At 36.9% G+C, this 15,557-nt stretch overlaps 1 protein-coding gene across 1 annotated transcript in view; it reads right to left on the bottom strand.

Annotated features, from left to right (window-relative positions):
* Positions 1-5,539, bottom strand: part of LOC136879278 (nucleolar protein dao-5) — a 29,526-nt gene extending 23,987 nt beyond the window's left edge. The window contains exon 1 of the mRNA XM_067153100.2: positions 2,441-5,539. Coding sequence (XP_067009201.2) covers positions 2,441-5,539 — 3,099 coding nt within the window. The remainder of the gene's footprint in view (positions 1-2,440) is intronic.
* Positions 5,540-15,557: the final 10,018 nt, after the last annotated feature.

The raw sequence follows: 15,557 nt of genomic DNA, 5'->3' as shown, positions 1-15,557 counted from the left end.
TATTATCCAAACTCTAAAGCGAAAAAAGAAATGTGCCAGGAAGAGAAAGTTTTCAAAATATTATGACGATCGATTTAGGCAGCTTAGAAGTGAACTAAAATCTAAAATAAACATTGCATATAAAATATATATTCACAACTTAGAAAATGGAATAAAACACAATATTAATAATTTCTGGACGTTTACTAGTAGTAAAAGAGAAACGCGAATAGGTGATAATGCCTATTTCTATAATGACAACACGTATGAAACTGGAAATATTGCGCAAGGTTTTGCGCAATATTTCTCATCGGTGTATACCATCCCGGACTTTAATTATAATATCGATAACATGGACTTGGATGAGATTCCTGTATTACCAACTATGGATGTGCTCAATATTACTTCTATATCAGAAGAGGAGGTAAAACGAGTCATTAATGGAAAACTAAAACCTAAAAAGTCAAGCGGTCCAGATAACATCCCACCTTATATAATTAAAGGATGTGCTGAAATACTGGTTCCACAGCTAACCTTCATTTTCAACCTTTCATTGAAAAAGTCTTGCTTCCCTGAAAGGTGGAAAATATCAAAAATTACACCAGTTCCGAAGGCAGGCGTTCATGAAAATATATCTAACTACCGCCCTGTTTCCATTATTGACGCCTTTGCAAAAGTATACGAACATATACTATATTTTAAGATCTATAATCACATTAAGGCAGGTATTTCCGAATTTCAGCATGGATTTTTGCCTAATAGATCTGTTATTACAAATCTTGTAGGATTTACTCAGACACTGTATGATGTATTGGATAACAACGGAAGAACGGATGTTGTCTATACAGACTTCGAAAAAGCATTCGACAAGGTAGATCATGAAATTCTTGTCCAAAAAATGCACCAGTTTGGGTTCTCGAAACCACTACTTCGAATGTTTTCTTCTTACCTGAAAGATAGACGTCAGTTTGTGTCTTTTAAAGGCGAAATCTCAGACAACTTCATTAGCTACTCCGGTGTTCCCCAAGGATCTAATTTGGGTCCCCTTCTATTTTTAATTTTGATTAACGACTTGCCGAATAATCTTCGTCATACCAGTTGTTTGCTGTTTGCTGACGATGTAAAACTATTTAAAGTCATACATCACAAGAAGGATGAGGATGAGCTACAGCAGGACATTGATCGTGTTGTAGAATGGTGCGATATGAATCATATGTCTCTTAATGTAAAGAAATGTAAATCAGTAACTTTTACCAGGAAAAAGAAAGGTACGATTGCGTCGTACTATATAAAAGATACCAAACTAGAAACAGTTTCGGCAATAAGAGACTTAGGAGTAATATTTGATGAAAAATTAACATTCAAAGCCCATATTACAAAAATAACGAACGATGCCAACCGTATGCTCGGTTTTATAATAAGGAGTTCTAAATTATTTGCTCAATCATCGATTGTTATTCAGTTATTTACTAGCCTTGTTAGGAGTAAATTAGAATATGCATCTGTAATTTGGGACCCGTGTTCTAACGAACAAATACATACTATTGAAGTTGTTCAAAACAAGTTTTTGCGGTATCTGTATTATAAAACAAATAAGACATTTTGCCCTTTTGATACATCAACACGGTATTTAAGAAGTAACTTTAACCTCACGTCGTTGCGCAACAGAAGAATAATTATTTCTCTAAAAACGTTAAACAAAATCGTTAGAAATAAATTTAATTCCATAGGACTGCTCAATTTTATCTCCTTTCATGTTCCACGAGCTGGAGCTCGCATGAACACAGTATTTCAAGTTCCAAGATCTAGAACATTTCATCACTTGAACTCGCCATTTATTAAAATGCTACGATTTTATAACACATTTGCTGCAGGAATAGATTTATTTTCAGAATCACACACTGTCATTAATATACATTTAAAGGCCTGTGTTTCTAATTTATAAATTCAGACTCCTTTTCTATATAATAGGTGCTCTTTAACTTATTTATTAATATAGTCACTTACTACTTTATTTATATCTTTGTTGCAATTCTTGTATTTTTATAGTGTAGAAATAATCATTGTTGTACTCTGGATTGTCATTGTCTCTGTGTATGTGTTTTCCATTCATTCTTCTTCCTTGTCTTTATTATCTTCAGCATTATTATTGTGTATTTATCTTTACTTACATGTATGCATTATAAGTACTGTTGACTGTTGTGTTAAGAAGGTACTGTATTGGGCTTACTGCCTGTGTACTTTCAAAAAGTCAAATAAATAAATAAATTATTATTGAAAATTTTCAGAATTACCAACCTCATATTAATTTGAGGAAGTGAATATCTTATATTATGGGTATTACCGTCTCTACCTAATTTTCTAAAAGGCAATTTCCTTCAGAAAATGTTCCGATTTTGTTCAGAAGAAACCTGGCAACCCTTGTTATGGACATCAGTGTTGAAAAGTGATGGTAACTTACCTGAATGCCATCGTCAACAACATTTCTGGTTTCATAGAAGTGGTGCAGGTAACTCCTTACTCCAAAGAAGTTTGGACAGGTGCTCGACTGTAGACCACAGCCAGGAGTGTTGTTCCCATCCTCTTCAGTGGACTGGTCTGTTTGTTCTACCAGTCTTGTCTGTTGTGGATAGATATTGTCTCCAAGTTCCTGGAGCATTGCTGCCTTTATCATCAGTTCCTGCTCAGCACATTCCTTACAAGCTGCCTTTGACTTCACTGTCATGAACTTTGATTCTAGGACTTCATCATGCTTCCTGTCCAATGAACACACGCCTTCTGATGCCTTTTCCGACTCCTTGGCTTTGCTTTTGAGAGTTTTATGCACAGTGGGTTTCACAGTTACTGCATTTTTTTCATTTCTCTGTAATTTCTCCTCAGTTTTCCTCTGCTGCTGTACCATCTGTTGACAACTTGTATATTCAGATACATTTCTCTTTGTTTCCCCTACAGATCGTTCTGTATTTTCGTCCTTCTCATCATCTTTGCTGGGAAGTTTTACTTTACTAGTTTCTTGCACAATGTTGTTATAATTATTGTTGTTGTTACTGATACCAGAATTGTTGTTATCATTACCATAATGAGTGCTTGTAGGCCTGTCCTGTCCAAGTTTTGATTTCTTTTGATCCTTTGTCCTTGTCCCTTGTTTTGTTACCTTCTCTGACACATTATTATTGACAAAGTGATCATTGTTGTTAGAAACTTTGTTCAGTACTTCCTTGGAAGTCTCGCTTTTCAGATTTGTTTCATCTTTCAACTTCTTTAAGCTCTTGATCTCCTGCATGCCACTAACTTCAGACCGAGTTTCTATTGGTCTTGACCTCATAGGTGATGTCGGGGATTTTCTTTCTGTTTTACCTTTTGGGACTGAAATATTGAGCTTTTCTTGATAATCCTTCATTCTCGTTGTCATCTCTTTAATTGCTGTACTTTTGAGTCTTGAATTAGACGTCCCTACGGAAAGCTCATTCTCTTTACCTACAGGAGATTTTTGAACTCTGTTGGCCGGTGGCTGCTGAGTCATTGACTTCCTTCTAGTACCAGTTTTCTGTACTTTATCGTCTGGTTTCAACCCTGGTGATAGCTGTTTTAAAGACTCTCGAGGTGACAAATCTTTCACTGTCTTATCTAGACTTTCGCTGCTTGTCCGTGGAGAGAGATCTTTTTTTGATTTGTCTAAACTTCCACCGGACGTGTGAGAAGATGTATCTTCCTTAATCTTGTCTAAACTTCCGCTGCTTGTGTGAGGTGACCGATCTTTCTTTGATTTGTCCAATTTTCCACTGATTGAGTGAGGAGATGTATCTTTCTTTGACTTTTCTAAACTTCCGCTGCTTGTGTGCGGTGACCGATCTTTCTTTGATTTGTCTAAACTTCCAAAGCTTGTTTGGGGAGATGTATCTTTCTGAATCTTGTCTAAACTTCCACTGCTTCTGTGAGGAGGCAGATCTTTCTTAGATTTGTCTAAACTTCCGCTGCTTGTGTTAGGAGATGTATCTTTCTTTGACTTGTCTAAACTTCCACTGCTTCTGTGAGGAGACAGATCTTTCTTAGATTTTCCTAAACTTCCACTGTTTGTTTGGGGAGATGTATTTTTCTGAATCTTGTATAAATTTCCACTGCTTCTGTGAGGAGACAGATCTTTCTTAGATTTGTCTAAACTTCCACTGCTTGTGTGAGGAGATGTATCTTTCTTAATCTTGTCTAAACTTCCACTGCTTGAATGAGGGGACAGATCTTTCTTTGACTTGTCTAAACTTCCACTACTTGAGTGAGGAGACAAATCTTTCTTTAACTTGTCTAAACTTCCAGTGCTTGAGTGAGGAGACAAATCTTTCTTTGACTTGTCTAAACTTCCAGTGCTTGAGTGAGGAGACAAATCTTTCTTTGACTTGTCTAAACTTCCACTGCTTGAGTGAGGAGACAAATCTTTCTTAGATTTGTCTAAACTTCCACTACTTGAGTGAGGAGACAAATCTTTCTTTGCTTTGTCTAAGCTTTCGTTGCTTGTAGCTCTTTTATTCAGTTCTGATTTTCTCCTGGGATCAGACTGTTGTAGCTGAGTGGGAGATTTCCGTATTTTATCAGATTCTCTTGGGGATATCCTTCCTCTTTCTGTTGGCTTTTGTTGTGGAAGACTTCTTATTACTTCAACCTTTTTATCTCTAATATTTTTCTCCTCAGGCTTCTCGGACACCAGACCTTTGTTTATTGTTCTCTTTGGATAATTTGACTTGATAGTTGTTGGACTTCGTCGTCCGTCCCTTTTGCCAGTTTCAGACTTTATGACTGCCTTTTCTACCACTGCAGACTGGGTATGTTTTGAAGGTAACTTTTCTGATTTTTGCTGAGAAACTTTAGCTGATTCAGGTTTCTTTTTCGCCTCTGATGTTCCAGCAGTTTGTTCAATGTTTTGTGAATTTGGCTGCTTTATGATATCACTTTCCACTTGTAAGAGCGAGGTCGTGCTTCCTCTCTTCCCTGTAGCAGAGCCTACTTTCAACGTGCTTCTGGTTTGTTTTGAACTGTCTTGTTGCTGACTTTTTTGCTTTACTCCACCTTCTGACTTCTTTTTTACGCCTATTTCTGTCATTTGTTCTTCAGCCACTTTACTGCCTTCCCTGGCCACATGGTTCAATTGTGATCTTTCTAAGTCTGCAGAATTTGCTTCATCTCTCTGTGAAATTTCATTCTGAGTTTTGAGATTTTGCTTGTGTGTAACTGGGTCTGTATATTGAGATTTGACTGTATTCTCCGCTGACTGTGAATCAGAATTAGAAGGAGACGTATCTATCTGTTTAGCAGACTTGGTTACAAGTACATTAGCTGCAGGTGCAGACTCTTGGTGTGGTTGATCTGGATCATCACCTCGACTGGACTGTGTAGAGTTGCTGCCTAGAGTTGAGTGTTTTCCACCAACCTTTGTATCTTTACTGCTTTCGTCTTTCCCTTTTGTACTTTCCCCTTGAGACACATCGTTACCATCCTTTAAGCCCGCTGCATCCATTGAATCTGCTTCCTCTTCCTCTTCGTCCGTTTTCTTTCCACTTCCTCCGTCCATCCAATTTACGGACAAGGAACAATGTGCTGATTAATTGTCATATCCTTTCAATGTTGTATTTTTGTAGACTGCTACTTCTACTGCGCACATTCTGAAAATTATAAGAGAGAAGAACAGAGAATCAGATCAGTGTTTCACAGTGTATAATGATTCACATTGATAAAAATAAGAAAAATATACTGTAATTTACAATAAGCAGATAATTAGGGTTAAATCTTCCCTATGAATAGTAGCAACCTCTAAATTCATTATATAACTAGCTTTTACCCGCGACGCTGATCATGCTGAGTAGGTTGTTCGAATCCAAGCGATTGTATCCTTTGAGTTTCGTAAAAACGTCACTGGTGGTAATGATTATCGTTTTAAGAGGAAGTACAAATAGGAGCCATCCTCTTTGTAACACTAATCAGGGAGAAAGATGGAACGGATACGACACTTCGAAAAAATGAAGATATCGACCATGGAAAGACAATTCCACCAAGGGTGTGAAAATCGATTACTCTCTAGGCCTCGAGTGCTCCAGTACAGTCGGGGTCGGAAAAGAACAAGAATTGACCAAGCGACGTCGTGCAGGATAAATGAAAGTGAGAAGCCTGGCATAAGTAATTGGAAGAAATGCCAGAACGCAGCTCAGGGTCCCGTGGTTGCAACCCACGCTCCTAAGTTAAGAGCTCCTGGGGCCTTTTAGTCGCCCCCGCCCACAGGGGAAAAGACCTCACCATATGAAACACGAAGTGTTTAGTGGAATTTCTAAAAAGTTCGAAATGTATCGAACATTTCTCGTGATATATTATTGCTATCTTTCTCTTTCCATAAATGAATGTTTGCCCCAGTTTGTGCTCTTGATTTAGAAATCCATGTCCATATTTCCTGCATTCAAACTTGTTCGTCTATTAATATAATTCCACTGACAGCTCCAAACATAGCAGCTCTTCTCCTTACTCTCAAGTCTTCTCAGCCCAAAGTTTGCAACGTGTTTCCTTTGTCGGAAATCACCCAGAGCAAATCGTGCTGCTTGCCTTCGGATCAGTAATCCTGGCGTGACTCCAACCACACGCTAATTGGGGTTTTACCAGAGACTTATATCCTAGCTACAACCCCCTAAATACTCATTACCATATGTTGTAGCCTCCTTAATGTGACTTCCAGTGATCCGCATGATGTAAATTCACCCCATCAGTGATGAAGCTGCTTGTTGCTTGAAGGGACCTAACATCTAGGTCATCGGTTCTCTCCCCACACAGTAATTAAAGCTGAACATAACCTCACTTTTCACCCACGTCCATCTCACAACTTTGTCGAGGTCTTTTTGCAGTTGCTCACATTACTGTAAATTATTTATTATTCCAAACAGCATAACATTACTCGAAAAAGCCTTATCTGGCTCGGTGAGGAAGTCGGAAAAAGAAATTCAACTTCTCGAGCGGCACATAGTTCGTGGCTTCAATCATCTGCGCCAAAAATGAGAACGAGCTTAATTCTCACGAAGTGCCGATGTTTCTGATAATGGGAACCATTACCTTCCGCTCCACCAAGGCCCTTCAAAGCCTATTGGGGGATGACTTTGCTCTTTGCTTTACTTTTACAAGAAATAACTGAACTGTATGGCCTATATTTTATGCTATATTGTAACGGCAGTAAAAAAAATAATAGTACAGATAATAAATAGACTGTAACGACAAGGTCAATCGATCTTAACTGAAACACAAAAGTACACAAATCAATCGGTTCAACTTCCTCGGACAGCGCAATAAATATTTCACAATGTGATGATTAAAATATAAAAACACACAAGAGAAAATACTCACCAAAAAAATACTGGTAACATTGTGGAAGGTTTCAGCCAGGATCTTAAGTGGTAATAAGATAACCGAGTTGCTGAATGATAAAGTTTAATCTTTAAAAGAAACAATTTAAGTTTCTTCTGGAACACGATTAATTGATTAGTTCGAAACTGCAAGATATTGATAATCGCATTTCATCAAATGTAATTCACTTAATACCATTAAAAAGAGAACACGAAGTTTAAACGAAAATACTTAAATAAATTAAATGTAAAAAAATTATATGAGAAGACTTTCGCCGAATAATATACTTGAAATGGATTAACAGACTAATTAAAGGATATAAATAATTGCTGTCAATCTATAATTATTGATTGTAAGTTAAGTCTGATCAAGTGAGAAAACTGACTTCAACCACCTTGATGTTGCTGAACAAGATACTAATAACGAAAGTAAAGTTTTTACTTGACAAGAACACGGTGCGTTGACGTGAAGTAAATACGCCGAAATAACGTACCAGGAAAAATGACATGTCTTTACAGGATAAGTCCTTCCAAAAGTTCAAATAAAGTTGCGGTGGAGTCAATCTAATGACTTTCTAATAATATTTCGAATGTGTAAGCAACACACAAGCAATTAACGTGAAACAAATAGAATCATCACAAAATTAAGCTCAAGTCCTTTCATAAGAAGGATCGCACCGTCAGTACGTGATTCACGGTTCATGTCTCCAAGCATAAACATTTCATAACCGGAATTAAAAGAAAAAAAGAGAGAAATGTCAATAAATATTTCTAGGACATGTTTACAACATGTTTAGAAAACACGTGCTCCTCCAGCTGAAACAAAATATCTGAGTCTCACTCGTATCACGTATTCCCTTTTGTTTAAGCTGCATATGTTAACGTTAGGACTTCCTAAGTAAAACTACTTCATGTCATTAGTTACAATGTAAAGATGGTATTGAAAAATACTGACCATCGGTAAATAAAAGTTAATGTTACAGAATTTCAAGGTAATGAACAAGCCTACATTACTGGCTACCGGACATTATTGCGTTTTGAATAACTTCTTATTCATTATCGAGAATCACCATGCGTTTATAAGGCAACACGTAGTCACACGATAAACCGACATTTAGAATAATAAAAGCACACCAAAACATCAAAAATGAATACAAAGCAAGGCAAGCAACTTACGTAACGTAATTCCCTAAAGGATGGGAAATGGGGAAAACTCCCCAATGCATATGGAACTACATGGTTCAGTTGTGTGAATAATCCTTAGGCAGACCGTATGAGTTCTACTATTGTCCACTAGGCAGCACTCGCATTCACTGTAATCAGGTACGTATTCAGAATCTCGTTTCGGAACGGGTCGGGGATCATTGGAAATTGCGTATGGCTTTTACTGCCGGGAGTGTCCGAGAACAAGATCGGCTCGCCAGATGCAGGCCTTTTGATTTGACTCCCGTAGGCGACCTGCGCGTCGTGATGAGGATGAAATGATGATGAAGACGATACATACACCCAGTCCCCGTGCCAGCGAAATTAACCAATTAAGGTTAAAATTCCCGACCCTGCCGGGAATCGAACCCGGGACCCCTGTGACCAAAGGCCAGCACGCTAACCATTTAGCCATGGACCCGGACCCGGACCCGGGATCATTGTATTTTACCAATAGCTTTTGTAGTGCTCTCGTAGATTTACGTGTAGGACCACGGCTGTCACTAGGCATGGCTGGGTTGTGCTAAGTGTAGCAACGCTGCAGTTCGTCCATTCGCTGACCAGACACACTATCCACGGTTGTATATTTGTACCGATTACGGTATATGCCGTGCGTAATCATGCCAGATAGATTTGCAGTGTGGGGTGCGTAAACAACTACAATATGTCAGTACAATTAGAAGGGGAAGTTACTCGTTTTCTATTGCTTAAAGATCCTGATTTTTGTAGTTGATGTATTCATTTGGTCACAGCAAAGACTGATCTAACGAACACATTATTGGTGTGTATGGAACATTTTCAAGACAGTGACTTGAGTTTTGGTCAAAAAAGTATATCGATAAAAGTGGAAAGACGTGTTTCCATTAACGCGACTTGAGCGCAGTAGATAAAATGATTTTAGTGAGTTAGTGCATGTGAACTGTGACTGATTACAGAATGAAGTGTTTACGAGATAAAACTTCTAAATTGATAGTGTGTAGACATTCTTTAGTTACAAAATGGAGCCAGCTTTCGTTTCGCATTGGTTTTTTGTGATAATATGTTTTACCAGATGATATCAGTAACAGAAGCCCTCTTGTAGTCCAAATTTATGTTTTTTGTTCTTTTTACAAAAGTTGAAACTGCTGGAAGACGCTGAGAGTTGTGGTAACAGTGGCCTAAAACCGCTGGACATTTTACGTTAATCTGTTTCATCCCATATCCATGAAAATGCCGATTATAAGTTCATGTTTAAATTATTTCCACAATGCGAAGTGCTTTGGCTTCATACGGTTAAGTAATATTTTGCCATTTTTGCGTCCTCGCCATTTGAGAAAATTATCCGCTTTATTTGAAGTAGGTATCTCCTTAAAAAAGGAAGGGGGAATACACATTTTTAACCTCGTTGTTCAACATTCTGAGAGAAAAAAGAACGTGAATCAAGTTGATGAAATGTATGTAAAAGGAACTGTAGACTATAAATTTGGACGTTTTTTTTTGGGTTGCCGAGAGTAAACCAGCAGTTTTAGTTCCTTCTGCCTTTAGTCAGTTCAGAGAGGCCGAATCGTGTAATGTTTCATGAACTTAATAAAGATTCAAGAAGTAGTTACTGCTTTCAAACTGAAAATAAATCCATAAAACTGTTGTTCTCTATGACAGCGCGCACGTATTTACAAACATTAGGTAGGAAATAATTCTTAAACAAGTGTAAAAACAAACCAAAAATGTGATATCGTCATAAGGTAATCCGGAGAACTAACGAAGTATTTAATGATATTGCATATATCTGTTTTGTCGATTGGCTTATTAAATATTTCCATAAACTATGCAAGCTGGCTTGTGTGATCCCGGTATTATTTTAAGAACGGTAATAAATCATACCCAAGTAACTTCTGACCATATAACACGTATTACAAAAAATATTGAAATGTGTAAAATAAAGGGCGACTCACTCAACCTGTACCTTGAACGTAAAAATCTATGATTATGAATATGGATTTAGACAGGGCTCATCGACAGTGAATGTCGTGATCGACATTGTGACTGTACTGAATCCAGCTTTAGATGAAGACAAATTTGCATCTGGACTATTTGTTAACCTTAATACATCTTTCGATACAGTACCTCATGAATGATTATTGAAGAAATGAGAAAACATTTGCATCCGTTGTATTGCATTGGAATGGTTCTACAGTTATTTGGAGAAAAGAACACAGTTTGTGTAAATGAATATGAAAGTAAGGAACTACCATGCTGTTTGTTGCGTTCCTCAAGGTTACGTCTCAGACCCATTGTTGTTTCTTGTCTATATAAATGACATTTCTGTTTTAAACCTGAGGTAAAATAATTATCTTTGCCGATGATATAAATATATTCTACATTGCAAATAATATAGTCTGCAAGGAGTTACTACTCTTGTGAAAGATGATAATCAACACATCTATAAATGGCTATACATAAATAAGTTTTCGTTAAATGTAGAAAAACCAGTCTTCATCATCTGCCTTGAAATACATTCCAAAATCATATTTCCTGATAGTATCTCAGTTTATAGTATTTTTACACATAGAGTTACATTCAGAAGATGCGTAGGATTGATTACAGACCAGAATTTATCATGGAACAAACATATTCAGTTTGTCTGTAAAATAAGTCGCAGGAGTAATTGGAGCATTGCATAGAATTACAGGCATTTTACCTCAAAATCACTTGAACAGTATTACTCAATCACACTTATCCTACATGTACTTAATCTAGACTGGTAACAATAAGTTAGTTTGAACCATTATAGACTTTACAAAATAGAGCTACATTACATGTTACAAATTTCATATTTAGTCCGTATTGAAATGTACATCAATTTAATATATTACCAAAATTTATTAAGATCAAACTATTCAATACAATAGAATTTATAAAATCATTTTAAAATTACTAGTGTAATATACCAACTTCAACTTTTTCTTCGCAAACACTTTAAATGAAGTTTTAATTGTAAATTATTATTTAAGAACTCATAACAATTTCTCACATTGTATAATTTCACTCTAATCTTATATTCTCATTTTATATTTTTTACCATGACAATCAGGATCCTGATTTTTATCTTTGAGTATGAGTGTAAAAAGGCCCTTTTCAAGGGCGAAACATGTCCCTTCAAATTTTAGTTTAATAGAATGTAAGTCCTAACTTTGTAAATTCTATTGTATTGAATAGGCTGATCCTAATAAATTTTGGTAATATCTTAAATTAAAATAGAGCTATCCATATTATTTATGAACTGCGTCCATTAACACCTACCTCCGAAATATATGCCCTCTGGAATTCGACATTAAATATTCATCCAATATTTTCATGTACATGATAAAAATAACTTGAGCCACTGTAATTTTTAAGTTAAAATTTTACGAATAGATTCATACCGTATGGTAATGGATACAAATCCGTTACACTACCCACAACCCAATTCAATTAAATATGGGATAACAAGGGTCACACAGTGTATTTAAAAACTTTAATAGTGTACCAGAACCTATCAGACTAACAAAGAAACTGGTTGGCTTTAAGGTAAAAACAAAATAATATGGATACCTATTTTACTGATAAATTTTGAACTTGTGTTGAGCTGGCTTTACTACTAGCAATTATATAGCCGACTGTCTTTATCATTATTATTCAATGCATTGCTTCCTTAGAATTAATGTTTTTATGTAATTGTGAATTTAACGTGTACTGCCTCTCAATGTGAGCTTCTAGCTTGCTGGGGTCTGATTTAAATACAATAAAAGCTTACAAAACAATGTGGATCGATGTAGGTCAACAATCATTGATGTGCGACTCGTTGGCTGAACGGTCAGCGTACTGGCCTTCGGTTCAGAGGGTCCCGGGTTCGATTCCCGGCCGGGACGGGGATTTTAACCTTAATTGGTTTATTCAAATTGTGGGACACCATCAATCGCAGACGAGGGCAACAAATCAACAGGCGGCGCAACACCGCAGCCCAAGTCCGCGATTGGTAGCGCAACCACCAAAGAGATAAAAGAGGCTCTTCCCAGCGCTATCACGCCAGCTACGTAGAGAAGGGCCTCAATAGAACACAAACACAGGGAATGGGAAGCGATGGAAATCTGGGCGAGGCCAATAGGTTAACAATCATAACAGAGGGTGGAAGGAGAATTGGGTACAGCAATTCACAATAATGACACACTCCGTAACACTTAAAAAAGACCAAAATATAATATACTCAAAGAATAATAAAGGTGGGTGGTGCAATTAAAAAAGGAAAATAAAAAACAAACATCATCTTTTAAGAAAAGGGAAAACTGATGACAAGGCTCATTTATACCAAAATCACCAATCACAGTCACCATAACCAATAGTTACAATTAATTTTTTTCTTTTAGAAGAAATTCCACATTATTTCCCAAACACCATTAACTTGAGTAGATTTTTTGAAAATTCATTACAGTTTACTGTTTATTACATTTTGTCTTTTCGAGCTCGAAACCATTTCTTTTAAGGAAAACCATAAATAATTATTTTCAGTTATTCATATTTCAGGTGCACCTGAAAACGTCGCGCGCGACCTTACAATTTACCCAAAATTAAAAAAAAAAAAAAGACATTTCCCAGTGAACACCGAAAGCGTTTCGAATTACAACATCCAATGGACGGGCAATGTCCTCAAGGAACATTAAGGTAAAAAAAAGAACCCACTTCAAAAGAAAAGAAAACAAAATGATAGAAGGAGATTAATAATAATAATAATAATAATAATAATAATAATAATAATAATAATGTAGCACAATAATGCAGAAACAATAAACACTCATCTTGTGACCCAGCCCATCACATTAACAACATAGACACGCCATGCAACAACGAACGTCTGTACACCACGAGTATTGTTGACAGACTCACTTCGCGACAATGCAACTGAAGCACGCCGTTATCAGAAAACAAAAGACGGAACATACCGTGACAACAATGGAATAGAAATGGGGCGAAGGTTCAAACCGAAACATAGAATCAAATTTTAAGCAAGAAAAATTTAATAAAATAATATTAATAATAATTAATAATAATAATGGAAGAAAATTAATTTAAACCGGAAAATGGAATTAGATACAGTTCGATCCGAAACACGCTTCAGTATTCACTAGGTTTTAAAATAATTTTACAATTTTAGTCGCCTCTACGAGGCTAAAGACACAATGGACTACACACGCCTTCACCTGTCACAGCTCCAGTTAAAAGAGCAGATCATTTTAAACCACACTGTTCCCGTGACGCATAAGTATGTGCATCAATAGAAAATAATTCAGTTGTTTAAGTATAACATAATTGGTAGGCCATATTTAGATTGGCGGAATTCAATAATGGAAGATGCGACCGAGAACACAGATAAGATCAAGATTAATACAACTTAACGTTCACAACATTAATATAACAATGTATACCAGACCAATAATAGTTAGAACATTAGCAACTTCCGTATACTTCAGAAGAAAGAAAATATAATGAATCTACCTACAATATCACCTTAACAAATATAAATATAGGAGTGTCCAACAGCTATTATATTCATGAAGTATCTTCAAAAACATTATATTTTATTAATGCCTTGAAACCCATCTTTATCACATCACCAAGATGTAGCACGATATAAATATTAACCGTAGCAGTTTGGAAGTAGAAACCCATAAGAATATTTACCGAACCAGTACAATATCCTCAACTAAATTTTATGAGTTCTTGACAGAAAGGTTTTTATTATTATTTTTCTTAGCGTATTTCAAAATACTAGTTTTGCGAAGGGATACACACGGAAATCCTTTCAGGACATAATTTGGCACATAAACGTTGCTTTCCGGCAAGTAGTATGTTGAAGTTGTGGATCACAAGACGTCTCCCCAGAAATAATATTAATTCAAAACATGGGACAAGGGAGCCATGTTGTCGTCTTTCTTACTGCAGGATAATCCCCAGTAGTTCACATGGAAGGTCCTTCGTAGTTAATATTAAACCAGACGATCACTTACCAGACTGTTGATAATAATCCTGAGGTACTCACTTATTTCTTTTAAAATATTCCCAAGGATGATATAATAGTCAGCTGCAGGCACTCGGAAACATGCACAGGGGTTACGTTCCACATTAACTAACAAGTTTAAATTGCACCACCAAAAAAATCTGAACCAAACGTAAAAGAATATACACAGGCCTAAGCCTTCCTTTCACAATCATACTATGGTGGTTTCCAGTCGTTTTTGCCCGCCATAGCGAATACCAGCAAGCCAAGCGACATGACGTCCGCACAAGCCTAGCGCTGTAGCAGAATAGCTCGTTTCGAATAACGGCCGCTAGAGGGCGCCGTGCAGAACAGTTGACAATCAAGCAGCAGAGCTACCAACTAACGAGCTCATAGACAATAACGTTCAGTAAAAGTCCAGTGGCGAAGCAATTGCCCACAGTAACATTGCATTTTTCCGGCGTAGCGGTGATTTCAAAATTATACCGCTACACAAATGGCACGGGGGCTGGGTGTATGTGTTGTCGCCATCATCATTTCATCCTCATCACGACGCGCAGGTCGCCTATGGGTGTCAAATAGAATGACTGCAGCTGGCGAGCCGAACCCTTCCTGGGATATCCCGGCACTAAAAGCCATACGACATTTCATTTCAACAATCATTGATCATAGTTCTGAAATACAAGTAGCTGTGTGTTTCTTATATCCCCAGCTGCGTCTGTTTTTAAAGACGGCGACCACCTCCAGCTGCAAGGTTGCTACGTAGTGTGAGCTAAACCATGACTGGAGACAGTCGTGGCGGGGCGCCTAAATTACCACTGATTGAGTACTGTATGATTAAGTAGGTTCACTGTTGATAGTTAGGGGATGTCCAGTTTTAAGTGCAATCCAGACTAAAGTAACGCGACTTTTACACTCATGTTCATAAAAACCAGAACACCTTGAAAGACTAGAGATAGGAAGTTCATATTTACAGGAAATATTCTGAAGAAATGATT

The sequence above is a fragment of the Anabrus simplex genome, chromosome 8 (genome assembly GCF_040414725.1).
Source record: "Anabrus simplex isolate iqAnaSimp1 chromosome 8, ASM4041472v1, whole genome shotgun sequence".
Taxonomy (NCBI): Eukaryota; Metazoa; Arthropoda; class Insecta; order Orthoptera; family Tettigoniidae; genus Anabrus; species Anabrus simplex.
This window is presented reverse-complemented; position numbering and strand designations above follow the sequence as displayed.